The 28,000-nt window shown below is 37.0% G+C and overlaps 2 protein-coding genes across 5 annotated transcripts; one reads left to right on the top strand and one right to left on the bottom strand.

The window, feature by feature from the left end:
* Positions 1 to 511: 511 nt before the first annotated feature.
* ubac2 (UBA domain containing 2) lies at positions 512 to 28,000 on the bottom strand. Of its 4 annotated transcripts, none has more exons than XM_079616424.1 (9): positions 27,764 to 28,000; positions 26,792 to 26,919; positions 24,928 to 25,047; positions 20,649 to 20,755; positions 16,128 to 16,251; positions 15,404 to 15,451; positions 14,190 to 14,444; positions 3,424 to 3,561; positions 512 to 3,293 (listed from the first exon to the last, which is right to left on the bottom strand). In XM_079616424.1, exons 1-9 carry the CDS (start codon positions 27,795 to 27,797, stop codon positions 3,186 to 3,188), a joined length of 1,062 nt encoding a protein of 353 aa, XP_079472550.1. In that variant the 5' UTR covers positions 27,798 to 28,000; the 3' UTR covers positions 512 to 3,185. The 4 variants fall into 4 exon arrangements, with proteins under 4 accessions (XP_079472550.1, XP_079472551.1, XP_079472552.1 ...); XM_079616425.1 differs by having other exon boundaries at positions 3,424 to 3,558; positions 27,764 to 27,974; XM_079616427.1 differs by lacking the exons at positions 512 to 3,293; positions 3,424 to 3,561 and adding exons at positions 7,570 to 7,591; positions 7,675 to 7,778 and having other exon boundaries at positions 27,764 to 27,974.
* Positions 17,670 to 22,417, top strand: gpr183b (G protein-coupled receptor 183b). Its single transcript, XM_079616423.1, has 2 exons — positions 17,670 to 17,938; positions 18,478 to 22,417. Exon 2 carries the CDS (start codon positions 18,499 to 18,501, stop codon positions 19,567 to 19,569), a length of 1,071 nt encoding a protein of 356 aa, XP_079472549.1. The 5' UTR covers positions 17,670 to 17,938; positions 18,478 to 18,498; the 3' UTR covers positions 19,570 to 22,417.

The raw sequence follows: 28,000 nt of genomic DNA on the forward strand, positions 1-28,000 counted from the left end.
CAATCGCTGCCTGCAGAGTCATTGCCTGGCAGTGAGGCAACAATTCAGCTGCCTAAGTTTTCGGAAGCAGCCAGTGTTCGATTCTCTTGATTTTGCTGATTGGTTAGTTCTAACATATGAGACTTCTGAAAAGATTGTAAGCTGCACTTAATTGCTTGTGGGGAAAATAATTTATTGAAGATGAACTTACTACCTCGGTGTAGCAGTCGGACTGGTAAAATTCAGAAAAATGCAGTCCATTTACCATTTACAAACCCGGTATAATGCCCCTGGGTGATTACGGTAATGACAATATGCAAATGAAACTGCTGAACAGCACCACTACAAATGTATGCAACCAAAATGCATGAAATGCAACAATTTTAAAAGCAACAGATCCGGATTCAGATATTATACAGTAGGCCTAGGCTACAATTTACTTTAAATTTGACCCCATCCTTTAAGCTGCTTTTCATTCTCAAACAATTCATGGCTACTTAACGGTGTCATTTCATAAATGATCACCATCCTTTGACATTTACTGAACCATGATATTGACTAAACCACATTTCAGCCGAAACATTAACCTTTGAATTCTGACCACTGAATCCAAGAATGTGCTTAAAAGGTCAGACTCAGGACTGACAGACCCATAATCAAAAGCTTTACTGTCGGTTATGATTACTGCACCAGACTAAGAAAACAACTAGCCTATATTTAAATCTATAAACAAGAATTTGCCCAAATTACAATACTAAACTTTAAAAGATAATGCATCTTTAGTTGAAAAGAATAAAAGCTATTGTATGAAAATAAAATGTTCAATTCAAATGTTTTCTGTTAGTCTTGAGATATGTCAGATTAAACATCTCAGAGTTTTTCCTGTCACATTTGGATTGGGTTTTTGTAAGGCACATTTCTTTGTAAAACTAATTTGGAAAGCAATATAGAGATAAAATTAAATTAAATTAAAACAGCATTTTTTTTTTTTTTTTTTTTGAATAAACATTCATACCCTGTTTGTTACAGTGCTATTCATCCACCTGGACACTTCTGATTTAACGTCATTATATTATTTTCCAAAAACTCTTCAGTTTCTTGTTCCTGATTTTTTAAAACTCAAATTATACTAAATAGCTCCATTTTCCAAGCTAATGCAGTTTATGTGCATGCCTGTACTTGAAAAGAATTTAAAAAAAACATGCTATGTCTTTAAATTTGACTCTTTTCATCAAACAGTGGGAAGTCCAATCATTTTTCTACTAATAGTCTCTCATTCTACCTCTGGCTCAGTGAAACACTGCCATCTATGGCTTGACAAGTGTGTATGGTTCAGAGTGGCCAATTTTTACACAAATAAAAAGTTTTACACAGCATGATCATTATTTATTTGCTTTTACTGTTGGACAATTTATCCATTATTTAAGAGTAGCTACAACATCATATTGTTTAAAGTTAAAAAAGATTTGAGTGTTTAACACAGCAAATATAAAAGAGGTAGCTTTTAAGTACAGATTTGTGTCCAAGCATTGTTCATCGTATTCTAATCTCTAAAATCTGTTGCCACACACTCAAGACAGTTGGATTGACTGACCGTTAAAATTCTAGTCTGGTGGTTTACCAAACGAGTTTAGTCTATTCATATTTAAAGACCATATTAAAATGTTAACTTATCAAAAGTAATAAATCTTACTCTTTGACCACAATGGGTATTCAACACAGAACATTGCATGATTTGCTTTTGGGTGGACCAGTGTTTTTCTGGCAGAGTAAAAACAATGTATCTTAAGAGTAGCTTAAAGTAGCTTTTTGAAGTTTGAACACCACTTGATTAGACAATCAAACACTGTGTAGCATAAAAAATAAAATAATAATTCACATGAACAGTCAAACATCTCAAAAATGTACAGGTGAAACTCGAAAAATTTTAATATCATGCAAAAGTTCATTTATTTCAGTAATTCAACATAAAAGGTGAAACTAATATATTATATAGACTCATTACATGCAAAGTGAGATATTTCAAGCCTTTATTTGTTATAATTTTTATGATGGGTTACAGCTTATGAAAATATTGTGAAAAGGTTTTCATAAGCTGTAAGTCATAATAATCATCAAAATTATAACAAATAAAGACTTGAAATATCTCACTTTGCATGTTGCTATAGTTAGTGCATGTTAGTCTATATAATATATTAGTTTCACCTTTTAAGTTGAATTACTAAAAAAAAATGAACTTTTGCCCGATATTCTAATTGCTCGAGTTTCACCTGTGCTGTTTAAATACATGATTTGAATGCTGGTTATGGGTATCAATACTCACTTCAATGAGTTGGTTTATTTTACCTTGTCTTTTTATATGACCGAGAAATCATGCTGTTAAAACTAACTGCCCCACTCTCAGATCAACACAGACAGATCTTCTTAATATTATTTACTTTTCAGACACCAAAGTCACAATTACAATGATACAATTTGTGTTTTGGTTAAAAAAATTCAGATGCTTTGAGAGATTATTAGATCTCAAGCTTTCACACATTTTGTAGTAGTTTTCCAAACTTTGATAGAGCATTCCAGATTGATTCTGGCCTGCCAGTGGCAGAGGTCTCTTCAAGAAGACAATACGTCCAGGTGTACTTTAAATACACTGCCATACAACTAGCCCTTTATGACTTGACCCAAAAAAAGGAACATTTCATCTAAAAAAAATTATAATTCTGTCATCACAGAATCATTCTGTCGTCACCCTCATGTCATTCCAGCTTTGGAACATCAGGCCGAGTCCCTTTTTGGATGAACTATACCATTAAGACTTCAGTTTATTTATAGCAAAACAGCATGTGGTTTGATAATTCATCAATATATTATAGGATTTTTAATTATTAGAAGATATAGGTTCAAGGACAACGCCAAATGACACAAGCCCTGAGACACAATGTTTGATGATCCACCATGTTGGCTATGTCCTGTTGATTGGGCTGCAATTGCAAGTCAATTCCTAGTGGCAATACACAACAGCAGGCACGCCACACTGCCCATTCAATAAGCAGCCAGAAGGAATCTCCTGCATCAGCTCTTGTGAGTCCAGTACCAAAGTCGACTGTTAACTTCTTCCAACAGGTGTAGTTATGACACCAGAGTTGTGTTCTTGAGTACTTTTCAACTTGTTTCCCTTGTCCTCTTAGTCAACTTCAATTTATCTCGTTTTAGTGCTGAAGCAAAAAGTTTGTTGCGATGTTAATGTCATTATTAGATGCTCTAAGAGCTTCTTGGGCATCCATCCTTGAGAAACCCATCTCCATTAATCTTGCAACCTAAAAATAAGATAAAAATAAAAATTTGGTATCTGGCAAAAATGGTTGAATCTGGCAACCCATGAGGCTAAACAAATCTTCCTGATAGATGGCGTAATTAATAAGGTGTGATGCAAATTTGAGATCTCACCTGTTCTTCGACCACATCTGTGTTATCCGGCGGGTGCGTATAGGGGGGCTGTTGTGGCTGAGGTCCCTCTTGGAGCCGGTTCTGTCCTCTGTGCCGTAAAGACGGGAAGAATCTATTCCAGTTCAGGAGACCTGTCTGCTGTGGACAGCCATTAATGCCAGGAATTAAACATCACATTTTAAAGTCACCATGAAATCAAAATTTCCCATTTTTTATGGAATATTGCAGTGTTCATTACAAATTAATCAATAATAACTCAAATGACAGTAGGCTGCTGTCACTTTAAGACCGAATCCCAAAATCCAATATACTGTTACACGTTTTCTTCCGCAACTGTTCATGTCAACTTGAGACAAAACCTACTGTTTACAAGGATATTTTAACATCATTTTTTGTATACGTGTTTCCGTTCAAGACAAGATGACGCGAATGAACACTCAATTCAGTATTCACTCATTATATTACAGGGTTTTTCCTGGCTCAAAACGAGGCGGAGGTGGTAAAGTCCCGATCATGTATTTTAATAATAAGATAATTGAATTTGTATTTTCCGTAGACCATCATATAGCCTACTGTGTTTCCCACAGTATTTTTGTGGGTGGATCTCGTTACCTTATCAGTTTGTAGCAGTAAATGAAGAGATGTCTTATCAATCACAAGTTCAGTATGGCGTACCACAAGGCTCAGTACTAGGACCACTGCTGTTCACTCTGTACAGTGGGGCAAAAAAGTATTTAGTCAGCCACCAATTGTGCAAGTTCTCCCATTTAAAAAGATGAGAGAGGCCTGTAATTTTCATCATAGGTACACTTCAACTATGAGAGACAAAATGAGAAAAAAAATCCAGAAAATCACATTGTAGAATTTTTAATGAATTTATTTGCAAATTTTGGTGGAAAATAAGTATTTGGTCAATAACATAAGTTTATCTCATTACTTTGTTATATACCCTTTGTTGGCAATGACAGAGGTCAAACGTTTTCTGTAAGTCTTCACAAGGTTTTCACACACTGTTGCTGGTATTTTGGCCCATTCCTCCATGCAGATCTCCTCTAGAGCAGTGATGTTTCGGGGCTGTCGCTGGGCAATTCAGACTTTCAACTCCCTCCAAAGATTTTCTATGGGGTTGAGATCTGGAGACTGGCTAGGCCACTCCAGGACCTTGAAATGCTTCTTACGAAGCCACTCTTCGTTGCCCGGGCGGTGTGTTTGGGATCATTGTCATGTTGAAAGACCCAGCCATGTTTCATCTTCAATGCCCTTGCTGATGGAAGGAGGTTTTCACTCAAAATCTCACGATACATGGCCCCATTCATTCTTTCCTTTACACGGATCGGTCGTCCTGGTCCCTCTGCAGAAAAACAGCCCCAAAGCATGATGTTTCCACCCCCATGCTTCACAGTAGGTATGGTGTTCTTTGGATGCAACTCAGTATTCTTTCTCCTCCAAACACGACGAGTTGAGTTGGTACCAAAAAGTTCTATTTTGGTTTCATCTGACCATATGACATTCTCCCAATCCTCTTCTGGATCATCCAAATGCTCTCTAACAAACTTCAGACGGGCCTGGACATGTACTGGCTTAAGCAGGGGGACACGTCTGACACTGCAGGATTTGAGTCCCTGGCAGCGTAGTGTGTTACTGATGGTAGCCTTTGTTACTTGGTCCCAGCTCTCTGCAGGTCATTCACTAGGTCCCCCCGTGTGGTTCTGGGATTTTTGCTCACTGTTCTTGTGATAATTTTGACCCCACGGGGTGAGATCTTGCGTGGAGCCCCAGATCGAGGGAGATTATCAGTGGTCTTGTATGTCTTCCATTTCCTAATAATTGCTCCCACGGTTGATTTCTTCACACCAAGCTGCTTACCTATTGCAGATTCAGTCTTCCCAGCCTGGTGCAAGTCTACAATTTTGTTTCTGGTGTCCTTTGACAGCTCTTTGGTCTTGGCCATAGTGGAGTTTGGAGTGTGACTGTTTGAGGTTGTGGAAAGGTGTCTTTTATACTGATAACAAGTTAAAATAGGTGCCATTAATACAGGTAACGAGTGGAGGACAGAGGAGCCTCTTAAAGAAGTTGTTACAGGTCTGTGAGAGTCAGAAGTCTTGCTTGTTTGTAGGTGACCAAATACTTATTTTCCACCATAATTTGCAAATAAATTCATTAAAAATTCTACAATGTGATTTTCTGAATTTTTTTTTCTCATTTTGTCTCTCATAGTTGAAGTGTACCTATGATGAAAATTACAGGCCTCTCTCATCTTTTTAAGTGGGAGAACTTGCACAATTGGTGGCTGACTAAATACTTTTTTGCCCCACTGTATATGCTACCATTAGGAGATATCATTCGGAAACATGGAATTAGCTTCCACTGTTATGCCGACGATACTCAGCTGTATATTTCTTCAAAACCTAACGAAACCTACCAATTCACAAAATTAACGGAATGCACAGCTGATATAAAAAATTGGATGACTAGTAATTTCCTACTACTAAATTCAGAAAAAACAGAGATTCTAATTATTGGACAAAAAACTTCCACACGTAATAACCTAGAGTACTGTCTAACACTTGATGGCTGCTCTGTTAAGTCTTCGTCGTCGGTTAGGAACCTGGGTGTGCTCTTTGATACCAATCTTTCATTTGAAAGTCATGTGTCTAGTATCTGTAAAACCGCTTTCTTCCATCTTAAAAATATATATCTAAATTACGTCATATGCTCTCAATGAATAATGCAGAACAATTAGTTCATGCGTTTATGGCCTCAAGGATAGATTATTGTAATGCTCTACTGGGTGGTTGCCCTGCACGCTTAATAAACAAACTACAGCTGGTCCAAAACGCAGCAGCTCGAGTTCTTACCAGAACCAGGAAGTATGACCATATTAGCCCCGTTCTGTCAACACTGCATTGGCTGCCTATTAAACATTGTATACATTTTAAAATATTGCTGATCACTTACAAAGCACTAAATGGTTTAGCTCCGCAGTACTTGAGCGAGCTCTTAACACATTATAGTCCTTCACGTTTATAGCGATCTCAAAATTCCAGCCAGTTAATAATACCTAGAATATCAAAATCGACTGCTGGCGGTAGATCCTTTTCCTATTTAGCACCAAAACTTTGGAACAGTCTTCCTAACATTGTCCGGGAAGCAGACACACTCTGTCAGTTCAAATCTAGACTAAAAACACATCTCTTCGGCCTAGCATACACATAACAAATTATAGACTTCTATAATTCAATGTTAGGCTGCATAGTTTAGAACAGCCGGGACCGGGAACACTTCCCGTAAATCCTGATGTACTTGGTACATCATAAGAAGGATGCCGTCTACGCTAATATTAGTCTCTCTGTCTATCCCGAGGTTTACCGCTGTCCACCGGAACCAGGCCGTATCCAGATCTGATGAAGGACCAGCGCCAGGACACGACGACGCCGCTGACCTGAAGTGTCAACCGGTCTCTCCTCCTCTCCACTCCGACTTCAACCAACCGGAACTGGACAAATACTCTGATTCATTCTGAACTTCTGACCTGTAATGCTCCTGAATCATAATCATACACTGTTCACTCATTGGCCAGAGGAGAACTGGCCCCCGACTGAGCCTGGGTTCTCCCAAGGTTTTTTTCTCCATTCTGTCAACTGATGGAGTTTTGGTTCCTTGCTGCTGTTGCCTTGCCTTCTGGCTTGCTTAGTTGGGGACATTTAATATTCAACAATAGTATAGATCTGCCTTAAAGGTGGACGATGATGAAATTGTTTTTTGCATTATTTTCATGTTATCACTGTGAAGCTGCTTTGATACAATCTGTATTGTAAAAAGCGCTATATAAATAAAGGGGACTTGACTTGACTTGACCTCTAGGGGGGTCTGGGGACCTGGATGGTCCAGATGGATGGAGTAGTGGATGGTTGGTGGATGGCCACCATGTCCCAATAAGGCTGTGACGTTAGCAAGGAGATGGCGGAGTCCTGTTTTGGGTCGGAATCATAGGGAGAGAGCTGGTAGGCCCCTTTAGGGGTGGTGTGAAAGGTGTGAAAATGAAGGTGTGAAAATGACCTTGGTAAAGTAGAGTTTCTGACTGACCACTTTCTTCCATGGTACAAAAAGAAGAACCGTGCCTTCCGTTGCAAAATCATCTTCATGCATGACAATGCACCATCTCATACTGCAAAGAATACCTCTGTGTCATTGGCTGCTATGGACATAAAAGGAGAGAAACTCATGGTGTGGCCCCCATCCTCCCCTGACCTCAACCCTATTGAGAACATTTGGAGCATCCTCAAGCAAAAGATCTATGAGGGTGGGAGGCAGTTCGCATCAAAACAGCAGCTCTGGGAGGCTATTCTGACATCCTGCAAAGACATTCAAGCAGAAACTCTCCTTAAACTCACAAGTTCAATGGATGCAAGAGTTGTGAATGTGATATCAAAGAAGGGGTCCTATGTTAACATGTAACTTGCCCTGTTAAGATGTGTTTGATTGAAATGGCTTTTGATTTAGTAAATATCCTCCTAATGCTGCAAATTCAACAAAATTACCATTTTCAGTTATTTACTACCTATAAAATGTTTTCAAACTCTGTTGTGCATAATAATTTGGAACAGTGCATTTTGAGTTTTTTATTTTTGAAAAAAATACTGTTTTCGTTGGGTGGTTTGTTCAATGAAATTCGACTTATAGACTAAAGGTTGGTGACTTGAAAATGATACTGCCTGTCATATGCATCGACTATTTATGAAAATCAGTGTAAAATTTAATTTGCATAATAATTTGGAACGCGGTGTATAGGCTATCAATTGCCACTTACATTAAATGAAATAAAATCAGAATCATCCTTGCGGTTTCGGTGATTCTAAAGTTATTTTTTATTTAAATTTTTTTGAAAATTGTTTTAAATCAGGACATGTGTCCGGTTGGGCAAGTACAATACTCTTTTACTTGTCCCTTCAAAAAAACACACGTGTCCCGGACAAGCGTTATTGTCGAGCCCTGCTATGTTTTCTTTGATTGGTTTTCCCTGAAGAGAATTATGTTGTTGAAAACTAAAGTAAAAATTACGCACGTTCATTACGTTTTATCCGTGATGACAGTTCCGTGTCTTTATTAACCTCAACACATTATAATGATTTATCTGTCATCCACTCTCGATGAATTGTAACATTATGTTTTTATTACTCGCCCCGCCGACCCGTGGATTATGATCCGCGCAGCACTATCGGCAAACTATACGGTCTTTGGACACAGGCCGCGAACCCGCAACTTAACCGTCACTGTGGAAAAAGAGTAGGCTATCTGAGCATGTGACTGTCTGTCCGAGTTTTGTCGAGAGCCGGAGGCGGAACAAAATTTGACGGAGGCGGCCGCCTCATAATTCTCTATGCAGGAAAAACCTTGTATTATCTGTGTGCGCTTTAGGGGCAATTCACGGCACGGCTTTTGTGTGCTCAAGTTCATTATTTTAAATGTAGACGCATAACAAGCATATTTCACATGTCATCAAATACCCAGTTCTTGGAAATTTGGATCCGGTTCTAAAATGGATTCCCAAGCCTAGCCATCATAGGGAAGAAAATACAATTGATTTTTTTTGTTTCATGCTGACTTTAAAGACAGTATAGTTGTTACAAGAGTTCAGTAATAGAGTAATTTTCTCTCCTTGCCGAGCAACCTGTCAGCATGATCCCAACAACATTTGTATATCTACCAGTTACAGCGCAAGCAGACTCTAGGCCTAAATTCATTTACATGTACAGTAGGACTCAAAGTGACATTAAGAAATGTCAAGAAAATGTCCGAAAATAAAAATGTTCTATGCGGATTAATTTTCAGACAACAAACAGCTTTTCTCATTTTCATTAAGGACAAAATGATCTTCTTGTATCGGGCATCTGTGATGAAAACATGTGGGTATCTGAGTTTGTTCACAGGAAACCATCAACTTCCTCTTGTTCAAAAACAAAGAAAGTAAATGGAAAAAAGAAAAATAAGAATTATTGCCTCATATCTTGTCTGATCTGAGTGACAGAAATATGGAAACAGAGCTTGTTCAAGAGTTTTGTTTTCTACTCCTCTGATAAGGAAAATATTACAGAGTTTTGGAAAACATTATATCCTACTAACAGCATGGTTTCTAGTCTAATAATATGTGAACATACCCTGCAGGAAATACTTTTGAAATAGAAACTTCTTCCAACGCATAAAGGAAAATAAAATAAAATTCCATTTATCCCCTTATCAAGCTAGTCAGAGAAAAAGCTTCGGTCTTCTAATGATTCATAAAAATGACTCCGAGTCGACTCTTACTTTTGAAAGACAATAACTTTATATACGGTGCACTTTAATATTTCAAACTTTGCAGGATGTTTTTGTTCACTTAGATCTATGTTACACACTACATGAAAGGTAAATTTCAAAATTCCATAATAGGTGCCCTTTAAAAATCAGTCACCTAAAATGAAAACTAGAGATTGTAAGCTTTCAAATGATATATAGTTTGTCAAGATTTAGGTTTAGTATAGGATATTACTGTTTTAAATATATAATGGCCGATGCAAATATAAGGGGTTATACCAATGATTTCACATTGATTGCACATGCTGCTGTTTTGAAAAAGCAGATCTTCATTAGGTTGACTATCAATCAGGTAAAATTATATCAAATACAACAAAAACACCTAAAACACTAATTATGACTCCTAATTTACATATCCAATCCGAAAACATAGGACATAGTACAGGGACCTGAATCAGTGAATCCCTTTTGTGATTAATTCAAATTAATTACATTTATTTAAGTAAATTGAGCAATTACCATTTTGTCAACCTCATGTTTTTTGGTTTGGTTGTCTATTCATAATCGTGATCTCTATTTTAAACAAAAAAAATGTGATTCTCAACTTATCCAGAATCGTGAAGCACTAATCTAAAGTAAGGGTGTGTTCCCACTTGGCATGTTTGGTTTGATTAAAAGGAACCCTGGTGCGATTGCTCTGTCTGTGTGGCTCATTTGATTAAGTGAGAACGCTGGTGCGCACTAAACAAGCGGACCGAGACCGCTGAAAAGAAGAATCTCGGTCCGCTTCCAAACGAACTCTGGAGCAGGTCGAATGAAATCTGAAAGCAACACGGACCAAAGACATGTAAACAGGACATGATATCTCAAGATGCGACCCTAAAAATTACAGAATGCTCAAGCATACTTTTTGTTCTTGTCATAGAATGTTGCCCATCACAAGTTCGATACAGGCATGCACATACAACGAATGCATTTAGATCAGCACACAGGATAGTTTTGTAGTTCGGTAAGTTCCGTCACAAAATACACGTCATTAGTGCTTGAAGTGGGGGAAAAAAGGTGCCGATACTCTCTTGCATTGGCAAATCATGACATTTGAGATTTCTACAGTGAAAAACTTGCAGATATTGCTGGTACAACAACAATTTATTGTTATTTATTAACAACATAAATGTGTTTAAAAAAGTTGTGCGTGCGTATCTGACTAGTTTACTCGTTTTTGTTTTTTTATCAAACACTACTTTCACCCAAACTGAAAAATAAAAACAAGGTCAAATGGGTACATTTTCTATAAATATTTTTGAGCCTTCATTTTCCTTTCTGACGTAGAATACTTCAGTTCTTGTTAAAACACTCTATATAGGCCTTGCATAGGCTACAGGAAAGAACAGTTTGTTTAATTTATGTGATTGTGTTATAGATTCTCTTCAACGATTCTGTATGGATTCAGATAATTTCAGAATCGAGTCTGAGCTTAATTTTAAACACAGATGCGTGATGACGCTGCGTGTGCTTTATAAACAACCGTATTCTGCTTGCTTCTAATTCCTCTGTCACACACACACACATTCGAACCTTCCGAAAAATAGTCTTTCATACAGTTCGGAAAACAGGGTTCCTACACATTTTCCATTTCAAAATTCCATACTTTTCCAGACTCAAATTTCAAATCTTCTCTGTAGATTTTTAGACCATATTAAAAGTGCCCCTATTATGCTTTTTCAATTATTCCCTTTCATGCTATGTGTAATGCAGCTCTCTGCAAATGTATGCAAATGAAAGAGCACGCAATAAATTAAGTTATTGTGTCTCAAAAGAAAGAATCGACTTTTAACCACCTAAACCGAGTCATCAGGAATTTGAATCCCACTTCCGTGACGGCTACACGTTACTGGGTAACCAACCTGGTCACACTAAATGCGTCCCTAGCACCTATTGTGTTTATCGTGCAATTTATACGTGAGAATTAGTTTTTACGTGCATAGGACACGCATGGGTAGGTTAGGGTAGGTTTAGTAGTGGTGTGGGCTTCCGACAAGCACTGTAAGTGGTAGACCAATCACAGCAGAGTAGGCTCGTGACAAGGAGGGATTTAACCCCCTGGGGTCGGCAAACGCGCGGGCGCGTTTTGCTCGTTTTTTTTTACATAGCAGCAAAATAGACCTAAAATACTCAGTCAGTTTTGGTCATACAGCCTTAAGAAATATGAGAAAATAAGCTGTTAAATGTCTACTTTTTTATGTGTCCACTTACAATCGAAATAAAACATTGTGCTTTTGTAAAATAAAGAAAGTAAACAGGGAGTGCTTTATGCCTCTCCGTCTCCGTGAACTTTTTTTCTGAAGCACGTTTCTAAATTTAAACAAATCTCAGCGAATACTATTCACTCAGACATGAGCTATATATCTCTATAATCATTTAAGTGTGTAGTTTTAAATTATCTAATTCAAAACTAAAACAAATATTCTCTGTTTATGTAATCTATATAAAAAGAGCGAGAGATCAGCTGTGCTCATTATCTTTCTGGCACCTCATTACTCCGCTAATGTGACACGCCCATCGAGAGCGCGCGCTATTCAAACGCAGATTATCTGAAGCAACACATGCAAACCAGTCAACGCCCACAACAGCTGGACAACACACTCGCTGTGAGGAATAATAATATCGTGATAATCCTGGACATTTTACCTCAAACGTGCTGGAGTAGCCGAACAACGGATCCAGCTGCAGATCATCAGTAAGTGCTTTGTTCTAATCGCGATATGAACTGGTGTCTGTAAACCGCAAAAGACTGTTTAAATTTGAATCGCGTTTCTGTGTTTGAATGAATGAACGGCGCATGCTGTTGTTTACTACAGCTCGCGGAGTTTCGCTTTTAGCAAACTATCTATATTGCCTACTGAGATGAGTAAAAATCGACTGAATACGTTGAAATAAAATGTATTTGTATAAGCAACATATTAAACTGCAAATTAACATTTATTCCCTAATATATATTATAAAAGACCATATGTTACAGACGAAATATGAAAGACAAAATTTCGTTTTGGATAGATTATTTATAAAGCTTTTACTGCCACATCAAAACCTAATTTACAAGGTGCAAACAAAATCTTAAAAGGTCAATATAAGCCTTCTCTATAAATTATTTTTGTGTTTTATTAGTGACAAATTTGGGGAGAGGATAGCCTACATAATCCAAAACTTTCTGAAAATACGAATGAGAATTAACTGCACAATTACTAGAAATGTTTACCTTGGATATTATACAATTTGCAAGCATACAGTTTGTGGAAAAATACACTTTTTTCAAGATGTTTCCAACTCTGAACCAATTCTGTAGTAATATATATATATATATATATATATATATATATATATATATATATATATATATATATATGTATATATATACCGGTATATATATGTATGTATGTATATATGTATGTATATATGTGTGTGTGTTGTCTTTGCATTTTTTCTTGTAGCCACAGTGACACCTAAGGCTCATTAGTATGCACTGCAGCATTAGCAGGTCTTTGTCTTCAGGTGTGAATGAGGACATTATTCATGACCTTCTTGGATCATTCACGCCCACCTGCATATTGCCTTTCCAAACAAAAAGTGTCTTACAAAATTTAAATCAATCTATTGTTTAATGTGAACGATTAGCCCGGATGATTTTCAGATCATTTTGAAGTAAATACTCTAGCCGACAAGATCCATTAGTCAACAGTATTGTGGGAATATGTGAAGTTGGTCGTTTGTGGTCTTATATCAGAAAATTTAAGTTTGAGTTTTTTGAATAACCACGCATAAATAATATTCTCTCAAAAATGCAAACATGTACATATATGTTGCTCACATATTATGATAGCCATGTTCGTGCTAAATAGAGTGTAATTACACCTTTGCCATTAATATGTTTATAAGCAACTGAAAAAAATACAAATATCAGGGCATTTCAAAACATCTCAAGGGACCCCAAAAACACCTTAGACTCCAGAGGGTTAAAGAGACTGAATCATTTTTTTTTTTTTTGGTCTGGACCAAACAAACCAAGCAAACCCAATTACAAATGTGAACACACCATGACTTAATTAAAATGCTATAGAAATACATAAAACTATTTTTACATACATAATAATTATTTTATTTTCTCCCCTCAATAATCGTTTCTGATAAAAAAAAAAAAGATTGAAAACAAACTACGGTTCTAAACCATGGCTGTAAGTGAGATATAAGATGCCCTTATCTCTTGTAAAAGTGGGGGGAAAAAGAAGATATTCAGCTGACCTTCAGCTATCTCCTAGTTCTTAAGGCTAGTTCTTCTTTGTCATGTGAGGGGGTGGTGGAATAGCCTTGTGGTTAAAGCTCTGTACTGATAACAAAAACGCTATAGTAAGTGACTTAACCCCAGGAATTTCCAGAGGGACTGTCCCTGTAATAAAAGCACTGTAGAAGTATACCTGAGCCGGCTGTTGCTGTGCATTTCTCCTGAAGTGTGCCAGCTGAGTCAGGAGCAGTTGCTGGTCCAGCATATCCATCCTCTGCTGTCTCTGGATGTCCAACGTAGCGCCCATCCCCAACGGAGCCTCTGCAGTGGGTTCAGAATCTGAGAAGACCGGCTCTAGGAGCACAGAACCACATCGGGCCATCCATTCTGGCACGCGCAAGAACTTCTGGACAGCCAACTTATTACTGTAATAAAACATGCCTGCGATCTGGAACAGAGTGATTGTAAACGCTTACCATACAAACATGACAGTAACGCAACAACAGCAAAAGACAACAGCATTTTAATCAATGATGTTGTAATAAAATCCCAGAGAGTAAACCGATGCCCCATTCTATTTATGACATACTCGTACGTACAAGTGTTTGTGACACTGTGACAGTCAGTGTACTTCTGACAACAGGACTAATGGATTAGGAACAGTATAGCAATAAAATGCAAATCTTTCAAGACAAATCTAGAATGAGTCAGAATAATGAAACCATCCAATCAAAAGAGTTTAGTTGCTTTTAGCCCATTTCTATTAGCTTTTAAGAGATCTACTGTATGGTAATGTACTTCTAAAAGTTGACAAATATTTTCCTCATCGACGCACAAATATTTTCCTCATCCACGCACTGGCAGCTCATTTTGCTAGCAGAGACAATGCTCAAGACAGTTCGACTTGTATTGCTATATGGCACTTGTAATAGAAGTCCCACCTGGACATGTCATTGCAAACCGGTTCTTTATTCAGTGGAACAATAAATATGAAATTTTGAATTATGTGTGCTTTTTTCTTGTCTGTACAATAAAAGTCCATGGAGTCTAAAGTTTTTTCCCGGACCCCATTGACTTTCATTGTACTGGCAAAAAACAAAAATATTCTTCAAAATATGAAAGAGGGTACAGGGAGTTTTTCATCTTTATTAACTATATTAGCTATAGGAAGTTACCTATTTAATGTTACCTAGCTAATTTCCACTACCCTCCAAAAATCTCCACTACAATTTTATTTATATGGTAACAACGACTTCTCAGACCAAAGGATCTCGCTTTATGATTGTTTGTGTGTCATTGAATTTCACTATGCACTTGTAATCAAACTTACTAAAGACCATTTCAGATCAAAACAAGCAAACACAGTAATGTAATGTGATGCAAATCTACGAGAGGTGTTATTCTTACCAGTCCACTACAAGCAACAATCCACATGTAGGCACTTGACGTCAGGAGCTGATGACAAGATAAAAGAACAGACAACAGAAGAAATTCAAAACTTTTACATCTACAAAATATCTCTCAAACCAGCAACACTAATTTACAACCAGCCCTAATCCATAAACAATTGCATGATATAAAGAAACATTTAATTTGATGCAAGAGCGGAACAAAAAAACTCAAACATTAACTTAATGAAACCAAATCATCTAATATTGCAAGTTTAAAATACGTTGGTTACCTAGTTGTAAGTGGGTGTGTTAAAGCCATGTTTGTGTCTGTAGGACTGAAAATGGTGATGAATCTTTAAATGTTTTTCTACTGAGTAAATCTGCAACTTCATCTGTTATCTTTAATATCTAAAAACAGCCCCGAAATGCAAACAGAGCACAAACCACAATGAATATGTTCTCAGGTACTAAAGGAATTTCTCATGTGTCTTGCCTCTGTTATCTTACAGACATTTTATTTGTGGTTTCTGCTCTTGCAAAATGGTGTTTTAGCCATTTAAACTGCATTTGAACTTCACTTGCTTGTGAAGAAAGTTGCACCGACTGCCAGTAAATGTCACTTATTATCTTGAGATTTCATGCAGCAGTGGTTTTAACTTTTTATATGTAGACTTTGAGATAAACTTGCAAAATGAAAAAATAAAAAATAAAATAATTTGTTAATTGCAGTCTGAGCTCACCTGGGCACCCACAATGTATGTCAGAGACTTGTTTGTGATTGAGACATGGCCAAGCACCTGAGTGACCTGAACACGTGGGATGGAGTTGTAGAAAGGCACAAAGAGAGCAAAGACTGGGCCCAGCCTGAGTGAGAGAGAGAGAGAGAAAAGTTAGAAACGGGGGAAAATCTTTGAAAGTCAATCCTCAACCTTATTGATAGTGACATATGATAGTGTCTAAAGAGAAAATCTTAAAATCTAGATTAAAACACATGTGAAAGTTTTTATGGAAACTATGGTAGTTTCATGTGGTTTTGGGAAAAAAAGTATAAAAATGTACAAAAATATATTCATATGCAAAACAAAAAGTATTTTCAAATTTTTTTTTTTTTTTAGTGACATGGTTTTGATGCTGGAATAAAAAAGAATAAAAAAAAATAAAAAAAATCACATATTTTACACTGTCGCAGAACCGCTCTTCTTAGTCTGTCAGTAATGCTCTGTTTAGTTCCGGTCTCCATGAAGCCCCTCCTTCCAAAAAGCACAATGTGCTCTGATTGGTTGGCTAAACCAGTGTACCAGTGTGTTGTGATTGGTCAACCGCTTTGAGCATGTTTAGGAAATGTCATAGCCTACCACCTTACAATAACCACAAGTTTCAACAAACTACGAACGCAACGCAACGAGAGACCACGGCCCCTTTTTTTGGGAATGCCTTGGGTGGTAATTATTTAAATGAGAAATATTTTGACGTGTACGTTCCCAGAAGAAAACTCAAGACTACATTTGAGGCGTTTCAGGGAGATTGGAATCAGTGCTTACTGACATTTCGGAGAGACTGTGCTTTGTGACTTTGCATAACTGTTTCACGTTTAAACAGTACATTACACACTAAAGGAAGTTGAAAATGTAAAAAAGCATGTCCTTTTAGTTGAAATAACAGTTTCCTTCCACCTTAATAATTATTTTCAATGTAATAAAGACCAAACACATTGTTACTCACAGTACATCAGTGAAAACAGTCATATGTTTTTCCTAGTTACCTTGATAATCCTTCATTTAATATACAAATAAAAGAGGAAACAGATAAGTGCCGTACGTCAAATGCATACATATTTCACAGACAAACATAATTGTTAGAATTTTTGTGTCCCCAAAGGTGATAGATAAGCTCTGTGGTAAGTAGTTTTAAGAGGAAAGCAGATGAGCCAACAACATGAACGTCAAATTCTCAGTACAATGTACAATGAAGCAACAATGACTGCAAAATTCTGATGGTTTCATCAACCATTTAAGAGGTGCATAAAAGACAATGGGGTAACTGTTAATGCTAACTAGTACCGTACATTAAGACAGGGGACATATATATATATATATATATTACTTTTCACATTTAAATTTGTACTTCCTTTGAATTGTTTCCTTGATAAAAAAGAAAAAAAAAGATGATAGGACTTAACTAGCTCACTTAGTTTTAAAATGTAATTTGTAGTGATGTAGGAAACTAAATGTGTTTCCCAATGGGGATTCAATACAAATCAACAGTAATGGTTGTCTGACGTAAAAATGACGATGTCTAAGTGAAAGCCACACGATTCTTCACTTCCCCATATAAACTTAAGCAGCCTCCCCACACTGCTAGAAAGAGAGAAAGGTAAAAGGAAAGAGAGGAACAGATAACCAGACAGTTGCAGTAGAAAGAGACAGGAAGAGATGCTAAACTCTCACTTTTGCTCACTTTTATACTGCTACATTTTAAAAGTGAGATTAGATATAGAGAAAGAGAAAGAGTAGCACAAATGTCTGACTAAAGATCTTCTCTATGCCATCTGGTGAGTAAATAATTCCATTAAATTATAGATAGAAAGGGCAGAGGAGATAAAAGTATATACGTCATGGCAAGAAAAATGTTTCAGAGAAGATTTTATATAATTTTATGGTGACCATGTTTGCAATTATTGGTTTACACAAAAATATTAAGCAGATATTAACATTAAGCAAAATATTAACTGTTTTCAACATTGATAATTATAAGAAATGTTACTTGAGCAACAAATCAGCATATTAGAATGATTTATGACGGAGTATGCGACATGAAGAATGGAGTTATGGCTGCTTTGCCAGAATAGGAATAAATTACATTTCAATTACATTAAAATAGAAAACAGTTATTTTAAATTGTAATAATAATAAAAATTCACAATATTACTGTTTAAACTATTTTTGATCAAATAAAAGCAGCCTTGGGGAGTATAAGAGACTTTTTTCAAAAACATCTAAACAAAATTGTACCGGCCCCAAACTTTTGAGTGCTATTATATATAATATATATATATAAAAAATAAAATACCCGTTGCCTCTCTCTTTTCAGTGAACTCTCCTGTGTATAACTATGACGAATCAAGATTTTAACCAGAACTGCACCAACTTGTATGACCATCGTCCAGTGGCGCGAGTTCTCATACCTCTGATCTACTCCATCATATGTCCAGTGGGACTTTTTGGAAATGCCCTGGCTCTCCATGTGGTGATCTCTAAAATCACCAAACTTAATTCAACCACTCTTTATTCTGCCAACCTGGCTATTTCTGATATCCTATTCTGCCTGTCACTTCCCTTACGAGCTGTTTACTACGGCCTTGGCTTCAACTGGCCCATGGGGGAAGGACTCTGTAAAGCCACAGCACTGCTCTTCTATTTGAACTGCTATGCCGGAGTTAACTTCATGACCTGTCTGGCAGTCGATCGTTTTGTGGCGCTGGTGTTTCCTCTGAGGCTGGTGAAGTTGAGAAAGGCAAAAAACGCGAGGTTTGTGTGTCTGGCCATATGGCTGCTGGTGATGGCCCAGACATTGCCTCTCCTGACCATTGACATGACCAAACCGGAGTCTGATGGCACTATCACCTGTATGGAATACCCCAATTTTGAGGGAGTTTCCAAAGGGCTGCCCTACATGCTGATCACAGGAGTAGTTCTAGGCTTTGTCGCCCCGGTTGCGATAATTATCGCTTGCTATTCCATACTGACCCATAAATTATGTCTAGCAGCCAAGTCGAATCAGCTAACGGAACGTTCTGGAAGGACCAAAAAAGCAAGAGGAGTTATCGCAGGGGTGGTATTTGTATTTGTGGTGTGTTTCAGCCCATACCATCTAGACCTCCTGCAATACATGATCCGGAAACTTCTCTATGAACCAGACTGCATGGAGCTCCAGTCCTTTCAGATATCCCTGCATATTACAGTGTGTCTTATGAACCTGAATTCATGCCTGGATCCCTTTGTTTACTTCTTCGCGTGTAAAGGCTATAAGCAGAAAGTGATGAGGATGCTGAAGTGGCAGGTCGGCACACACTTCTCCAGTGTTGGAAGAGCCTCGCATGAAAGTTCAGGCACAGGTGATGTGCACGGCACACGCCGCAAAAACAATAAAATACCTATGAACTCTATTAGAGAAGGTCAGTAAAACTGCTTACCGACAAAAGAGACATAAGGTGATGAAACTTCACAACAAACTTGCATGTGGGAAAAAATAGAGGGGTAACTGTGACCACAAATGGGAGATTTTCCCAATGGTCACAGACACCAAATGCGTCCCACCACATTTTAAACAGCACACACTTCATGAAACAGGTGGACGCTAGGCAAGCACTGCCATCTAAGTTGAGAGAGAAAAAAAATCAAAGCGAAGACTTTTTCATTTAAAATTTAATTGATTATGGGATAGTTGACCAAAAATGTTGTTAATATATATAGTTTCAGAACTGCATGACTTTATTTAATCTATGGAAGATAAAAGAAGACATTTTGACAAATATCTAGCTGTTGTGGCTTGTTTTTCCCTTTTTTTGGACCATACAATGAAAGTCGGTTTGGTTACTATCATTCTTCAAAAAATCTTTATTTTGTGTCCAATACGTTTGAAAATGGCAAAGTACAGCAGTTAAACTATTTTAAAAAGCTGTTTTAAAAGTGAGTGTGGATGAATCAACCAAGATGTCGCAAGTCAAGCTGAGAGATGATGACACCTGAAACATGTACTTTGTGGGTTTCATTAAAACTTAAAAAAAAAATAGTTTTTTTAGTAACTGGTGCACGACACCATATTAGATTAGTGTTGTTGTTAGTACAGATTATTAAGACCACTCTATGAAAGTATCTTATAAAGAATTGTCTGCTAGTAGTACAAAGGAAATAACTTGAAATAAGAGTGTCCTTCACTTTCACAAGATACCATTACTGTTGTAGTCATAAGTCCTTGTCATTTCAACATTTATTTCATATATTGGTGAAGTAAAGAATACTTTCACAACAATACAATGAGACAAAGTTAATCCAAATAACAATGTCAAAAAGGGAAGTTGATGTTTGTTCCACAGGATACACAAGAACTGGACCTTGACATACAGACAGTGTTGCTGGATTTTGATGCCATTCTTTGAGAATACAGTCTGTGCTTGCAGCATACAGTAAATGCACATGGCAAAACTGTTGAAAAATTGTTTGTAAAGAGCTAAACGTGGTACAGGAAGTAAAGTTACTCACAGTCCAGCTGGAAGAACATCCACCTGAAGTTCAAACATAAAGCGAAGAGCCTCTGTCAGCAGCAAGTCCACAAAGGCAGAGAGAATCCAGGCTCCAAAAAGGAAGGACTAAACATCATGGTCAAAAATATGACAATGTTTTAGCTGTACAGTTTTCTCCAAAGGGATAATGACATTTTAACAACAACAAAAAACATAGATGTTTTAAGTCATTAGCATGTGAATGGGTGAGCACATTAAACATTTGGTAACATGTGAAAAGTATTTTGGTTCCATTTTAAATAAAAACTGCTAAAGTTTTGTACATTTTAAATGCTCCCAAAACATGAGTCAAATGATTCCCAGATAAGATGCAGGTGCTACAAGTTTCCGTTTGACCTTTATGCACTTTATCTTGAACTAGTAGCGGGTTTAGTACTATACTGGTACTTTTGACTGCATTAATGAAGCCTATTAGAATGCAGTTAAAATGCCACTAAAATGTATAAAATAGGGGCAAAAAAATCCCCCTGTATGGGTTTTTGTTATATATTTATGTACTTTCATATAGTTTAAGAAAATCACATGAGCAAGAGTGCTATTTTCCTAAATATCTGTATGACTGCAAATGTAATATTGATTTTATACAACAGTTAAAGACGTTAATGTTGTGTTACATTTTAGACGCAATATTGTCTGTTTTTGCTCAATTTCACCAATGAAAACAGTTTCAAAGTCACAGAAGAACTGTTGTGCGTCTCTAAGCGACACAGAGCGGTGTTTCTTTACTGAATGAATCCGTTTTAACGAATCGAGTGAGCCTCGTTTCGAATCGAATTCAGTGACCTATTCATTAAAATGGTAACTTGCTTCATTCCTGAATGAATCAGCCGGTTGAATGATTCACTCATTCACTCATGACTTGCCGCAACCTATTGGTGGTTTAGTGTATTTCATTTTGCAATCATATTAAATGGCACCTCAGTATGGAACCTCATTCCCGTATTTATGACATACTTAAATCATAATTGACATAAAAAGTTTCTTTATCTTTAAAAAAAGAAATTATGAGATAACTAAATCGAAATTATGACTTGCTGCTCATTGATCTGACGCGACCCAACACGATGATTTGTGAACACATTAATGAGTATTTTAAACGTGGTTTTAGCTATTAATGATTAGATTATTGCGATCAAAATGTGGAAATATGATCCCAGAACAGCGCCACCCACAATTAACTGTATGTGCTGACAGTGTCATTACTTTAGGAATTCATAGGTTCTCAAAAAACTGAGAACGTAGAGGGTTAGATACATTCATTCTCTAACGAAATCGTGCATTACAAGATATTCTTCCAGTGTTATGGGGATCATATTTCCATAATAACACATAAGAATATATTCAATGAAAGCCGCCTCATCCGTTTTGTTTTTTAAGTTCTTTTTAAGTTTCTTAAGTGCCTTTGCTCAGAGCTATTCCATGCCGTTCATCTTATAAGGCAATAATCTTATCATTAATAGCTAAAAACGTTTAAAATACTCATTAATGTGTTCACAATTCATCCTGTGTCGGGTCGCTTCAGATCAATGAGCAGCAAGTCATAATATAGACTTAGTTATGTTATAATTTAGATTTTTTGTCATAATTTCGATCTAGGACATCATAATTTTGACTTTTTATGTCATAACTGATTTATGCATGTCATAATTTTTTTTTTTCTTATGTGGCGGGAATGGGCTTCAATACCTCAGAGCTGCATTCTTGTAAATGTACCTAAATGCCACTTCAGATGCAGCTTCTTTTTGGTCACATTGTAGCTTTAAAAGTTTGTGTGTAATAAATTCTATGTTGAATCTAATTATTTATTTCTAAAGTTACTTTTTTTTAATGTCTATTCAATGATTTTTCTAACACAATGACTTTAAAGGTCCCATGACATGAAATTTTCACTTTTTGAGGTTTTTTAACATTAATATGAGTTCCCCTAGCCTTTATATGGTCCCCAAATTTCTAGAAATTTCAATCGGTGTAAATCGAGCTTTTGCTATCTTTCTCTGCCTTTGAGAAAGTGGAAGCTCAATCGGGCTGATCTTGAATCTCCTCCGTATGACGTCATACGGAGGAAATGTTACCTCCCCTTTCTCTGCTTTGCCCGCCCAGAGAATATTTCCCGCATGAGAAAATGAGCTAGGAAGTAGGAACGCGTGCGCGCGATTTTAGTTTGTCGACGGGAGATATCATGGCTTTTGAGCGAGCGAAGAATAATTGCTCAATAATTGGATGTACAAATGAACACCGAAGCCTTTTTTTAGTTCCTTCATCCAAGCCCCAGAAGAACCAGTGGATTCATTTAATTTTCTCTGGAAATGCGCCGACTGTTTCCTCAACTTGGGTAATAGAGGTGGCTTCGACGAACGTCTGAAAATAAATCGATCGAGCTACCAAGCAACACTTTCTGATGTGTAACGTTAATTGTTCAAGTTCAGACAGGTAATCTTTCTCTCAAATCGTTCAATACAGCTGTTTATGCCTCAGTAAGTCAAGCCAGTGACTAAAATAAACTTCACATCGTTTCTTTTAGTAGGATGAAAATAATCGTATTTAAATTGTGAATAAATTATATACAGAAAGCGATCAAAGAACAATCTTTGTAGGAATCGCGCGCACGCGTTCCTATACTTCCTAGCTCATTTTCTCATGGACACAGCGCGATCGAGTTTATCTGGACACTTGCCAAACTCGTTATGAAATCAATGACGCACGTTACACGGCACATGATCGCTCTTACTGTATTTACATCCTCGTGTTTGCATTGGTGAAAGCAGAGAGAGTGCAGAAACTGCGTTGCAATGATAAGATCTTCATTCTCGCGATCAACAACAGACTGTCATCTGCTTGCGCAATGCTCATCACGGCATCATTTTATGTGATGGGAATAGATCTAAATACTTTAAAAACTTCTGACGATTTGTTAATCTCGATAGCTGTAATAGTAAAAACGTATAATAACTGTAGTAAAAGTATTCGAGAGAGTTTCACATGTAATAAGTAGCTATTTCATATGCAAGCATGTCAGCCAATCACAGCAGTGGCCGGTTACACCGAAGTCTCACACAGACACGCCCCTTCAAACAGAGCGTTCAAATCAGAGGCTAAAACTGGGCTAGGAAAAATGCCTTTTGTTTCTAAATTATGACTATTTTTTATCTAAAAAACATACTAACATTATAAGGGCAACCCAGGAAACATTATAAAATAATATAATAACCCCATGTCATGGGACCTTTAAATGATCGGTAACACTTTAGTTTAGAGTCCATTTCTCACTATTAACTAGTTGCTTATTATTAGCATACAATATTACTAGGATATGGCTGTTTATTAGTACTTATAAAGCACATATTAATGCCTTATTCTACATCCCTTAATTCTACCCAATACATAAACTTAACTACCTTTCTAAATATTAATAATCAGTAAGAGGCAAAAGTCGTAGTTAATAGTAAGAATTGGACCTTAAACTGAAGTGTGACCTAATTCACTTTTAGGGTGTAACTTCTAAGCCAAAATTGATTTGCAATTAATTTACAATTAATTAAATTAATCAATCAGCACATCATGTAATTAATTAGATTAAGAAATGTAATCGCCTGACAGCTCTAATTATTATCAATTTATATATATACTGTACAATTTTACGCAGGGAATGTTTTAAGAAAATGGGTTCTGCGTACAACAAAGCAGAGGCATTTGGGGTAAATACTCCATTAACATTTATATTAACTAATACTTCCTTAACACAAACAGTGTAAGGAGAAGGTCACTCGTCTAGACCAGAGCATTCCCCTACAATTTTTTTTACAGAAAAATATTTTATTTGTACTGCATAGATTTTGCAATGTAACATAAAAAACAGAAGTAAAAAATAAATAGGAAGAGACTATCCGCTTGTTAAATTGCAACGTAATGAATGCCGTTTTCAGGTCCAAGCCTCAACTCGTTTCACTTGACAATACAATCTCAACAGCCGTTTATAAGCACTATTCATTCATATTACACATTTAAGATTAGCTTTTTCAAAAACGTCTGGTGTACTACAGTCTCTCCGTGCTCACGGCGTCCCGGAGACCAGTATTTGAATGATTTATAGAAGATTTTAATTAGTATTACATTACACCGTGAGTGTATATTAGCACCGTTCCTTGTTTTCTTTTGGCATCTGATAGAGCGTTTGGACCAGAAAGCAGTGACAGTTGACGTCAGACTTAACGAGCGGATTGTTCACACCTGAGACTTACAGCAAATTTGTGGCTGCCAAACCTCCTCTCAAATATGCGAAAATTGTAGATAAGCAAACTGCTGCAGAAAGTGTCTTTCAGGTCCAGGCAGAAGAGCCGTCCACTCACCAGCCTCCAGAACTACAAGAGAGACATGGAAAACACACACAATATTAGAATTATTTCAAAAATATTATAGATAATCACAATCCAATAAGATGTATCGATTACATGTGAACATTTATAGCAACAAAAGACGAAAGGAATTTTTTTTTTTTAAATGAGCGATCGTTTGGCTAGATAAGATCCTCATTCCTCGGCTGGGATCGTGTAGAGGCCTTTGAAGCTGCATTGAAGCTGCAATTTGGACCTTCAACCCATTGAAGTCCACTATATGGAGAAAAATCATGGAATGTTTTCCTCAAAAACCTTAATTTCTTTTCGACTGAAGAAAGAAAGACATGAACATCTTATAATGACAAGGGGGTGAGTAAATTATCAGGAAATTTTACTCTCATTCCTGCGTAATAATCAAGGAACTGTGCTGCCGTACCAGAGGGCGCAATGATATTACAAACTTAGTGCCGGTCACATTGGAAGTTACCGAGCTGGTAGTCTCAGCCTCAGACGTAACGCCCACAGAACGTTGGCTAAACGTCTGATGCATATGGTACACTTAACTGGAAACACTTCAGGAATGTCGAAGTCGTCATCTGATTGGTTGAATTTTATCGGATTTCCGGCGGGCGCGAGTGTCGCGTTTATTTTCGGTCCGCCGGGAAACAAAGTGCAGACGCGTGATTGCGGAAGAAAAACTGTTGTTTACATGAGTGACAATGAGCATTTATCAAGCTAAACGTAGAATTCTCAAAAGTATGCGAGGTTCACGGCATAGACTCTTTAAGAGATGTCCAGGAGTTTTGTTTGAGGCACTTAGTGGAGACTTGTTGCACGCCGGTCTGTTGTTGTGGGGACATTTCCACGCCCCGAAACATGACGCTGAACGAAACAAACTGTAATTGGTTGTTTGACATGTCGGTCAAACGGCCTTATGGGCGGGCCTTGGCCAAAGAAAGCTGCTATGAATTCCAGACCTTCAGCCGTCAGTCTGAAGGTCTGGCTACGCGAGACTACCGAGCTGGGGACTATTGTCAGGCGCTGTGTAATATCATTGCGCCTGCTGCACCCATGGTACGGCAGCACAGTTCCTTGATTATTACGCAGGAATGAGAGTTAGTTCCTAGTCATATTGGCCTAGAAAATCTCTTTGGTCATTTTTTTGAGAGAGATGCTAACGGTCTAATCAGATTCAATGATCTATGCTAAGCTATGCTAAAAGTGCTACCGCCAGATCCGGAGATCGGCTGAATGGATTCGAAAACGATAAAAAAATGGTTTAACTCTAGGAGAGTTGGAAAATGAGCCTATTTCCCCCCAAAAAGTGGAGTGTTCCTTTAAGTATCTTATATCCAATATGCAAAAAATAATAATTTCTTGCTTTTGACATAGCATTTTTCTTTTTAATAGTATACTGCAATGTATTATAAATAATTTTTATGTGCACACCATTTTGTTTTGTTTTTTTATGTGACCATAATCTTTCATCAAAACAACTTCCTCTTGCAACAACATCTCTTCTCTTCTCTGGTCACACTACGTGTTTTGGCACAAGGGCGGGACAATTTGTTACTCACATAAGATCACACAGCTATTGCAAACCAAAACAATCCAATCAATTCCTGATGGACAAAATCATGTCCCGCCTAACATTTACATTGCAATAGCAAAGGAAAGACTACCACACCTTCAGCTTCATGCTGACTTTAAACGTGTATATTTTATATAGTGCACTGAATTATTCAAGTAGATTGGTGTATTATCTCACCTCTTTGCCCTGCCTGACAGCCTGGAGGTTGTATGTGAACATATCATGGTACTGAGGCAGAAGCACAGTCAGCAGTACAGAGAGGACTGTAGGAAGCAGCAGTAAGCTCTTAGACAGGGGTGCTTTATCTGTAGGACAGCAGAGAAGTTGCATTGTTAAATCCTTTGTCATGTCAAAGGATGAAAGTTTATTTTCCAAATGGGGGACCTATAGGTCCTTTTGGTAAATATGTGAGTTTACCAAGTGCAGTCAGACACACTGGTTTATATCTGTGTTATTTTATTATCATTGAAATGCTATTAAAGTTTTTATTTATATTTTAAATTAGTTTTCTTTCTTTTTCCCAGTTTTTTTATAATATGGGTCAATGACATGACATATATTTTATTTCCTTTGAAAAAAAGTATTTAAATTTAAATATAATGCCATGTATCACTTTATTCTATAAAACTTAGTTTGAATACATTATGTCTTGGTATCTTAAACCCTCAAACTGTCTGGTATTTAAAAATAGAAAGATATAATTATTTTGTATTTCACAGCAGAAATAAAGTCACACAGGCTTAGAGCAGCTTAAAAAAATGTAAATTAATTTTCATTATTAGATCAGGCTCTTTGCTGGCGTTTTTCAAGAAGTTGTTGGTTATGGTGATTTTAAGAAGAGTTCATTCAGTCTCTATACGTCTAGCTCTCATATAGTAAAGCCTTAACATAATAATATAATAACACACACATGATCATTGTGTGTCATGTCGCATTTCCGAGAGCAGCGCCTGGTTTCACCCCCAACTTTTTAAACGATACCAACACTTCCTGCCTTAAATCGTAAGTCAAAGCAAAATCATTTGAAGGTAAGGCTGATGTGTGAAGTGCGATAATAATCGATTAAAGGTTATGACGACTGAGCTTTAATCTGAATGAATGACAGTAGGATATGATCTTCATGACATGATGATTTTGAGCTATACTTACACAATCCCCACGAACCGGTGGACGTAAACATCATGCCACTTACGCGGAATATAACTAAGAAGATTAACAATATTACGTTTTCAAGGCACTGAATTTATAACGTAAAAACATTAGAAGTTAAATGAAAATCTCCATATGAGAGAGGGAAAGGGGAAAGGGTATCAAGGATGGTGCCTCGCAGGAGACAAACTTAAACCCGCGTCACTCCTACGAAATAAGTGTTTTCTGTTATGAGCC

Source organism: Phoxinus phoxinus (genome assembly GCF_949152265.1).
Source record: "Phoxinus phoxinus genome assembly, chromosome: 6".
In the NCBI taxonomy this organism is placed as follows: domain Eukaryota; kingdom Metazoa; phylum Chordata; class Actinopteri; order Cypriniformes; family Leuciscidae; genus Phoxinus; species Phoxinus phoxinus.

Bases quoted from the DNA above. Each gene is read 5' to 3' on its own strand.
- gpr183b (XM_079616423.1), top strand. From the start codon at position 18,499: ATGACGAATCAAGATTTTAACCAGAACTGCACCAACTTGTATGACCAT.
- ubac2 (XM_079616424.1), bottom strand. From the start codon at position 27,797: ATGATGTTTACGTCCACCGGTTCGTGGGGATTGT. The intron at 16,252-20,648 runs GTGAGTAACTTT...TCTCTCACTCAG, and splicing joins GATGTTCTTCCAGCTGGACT to GCTGGGCCCAGTCTTTGCTC. The intron at 15,452-16,127 runs GTGAGCTCAGAC...TCTTGTCATCAG, and splicing joins CATACATTGTGGGTGCCCAG to CTCCTGACGTCAAGTGCCTA.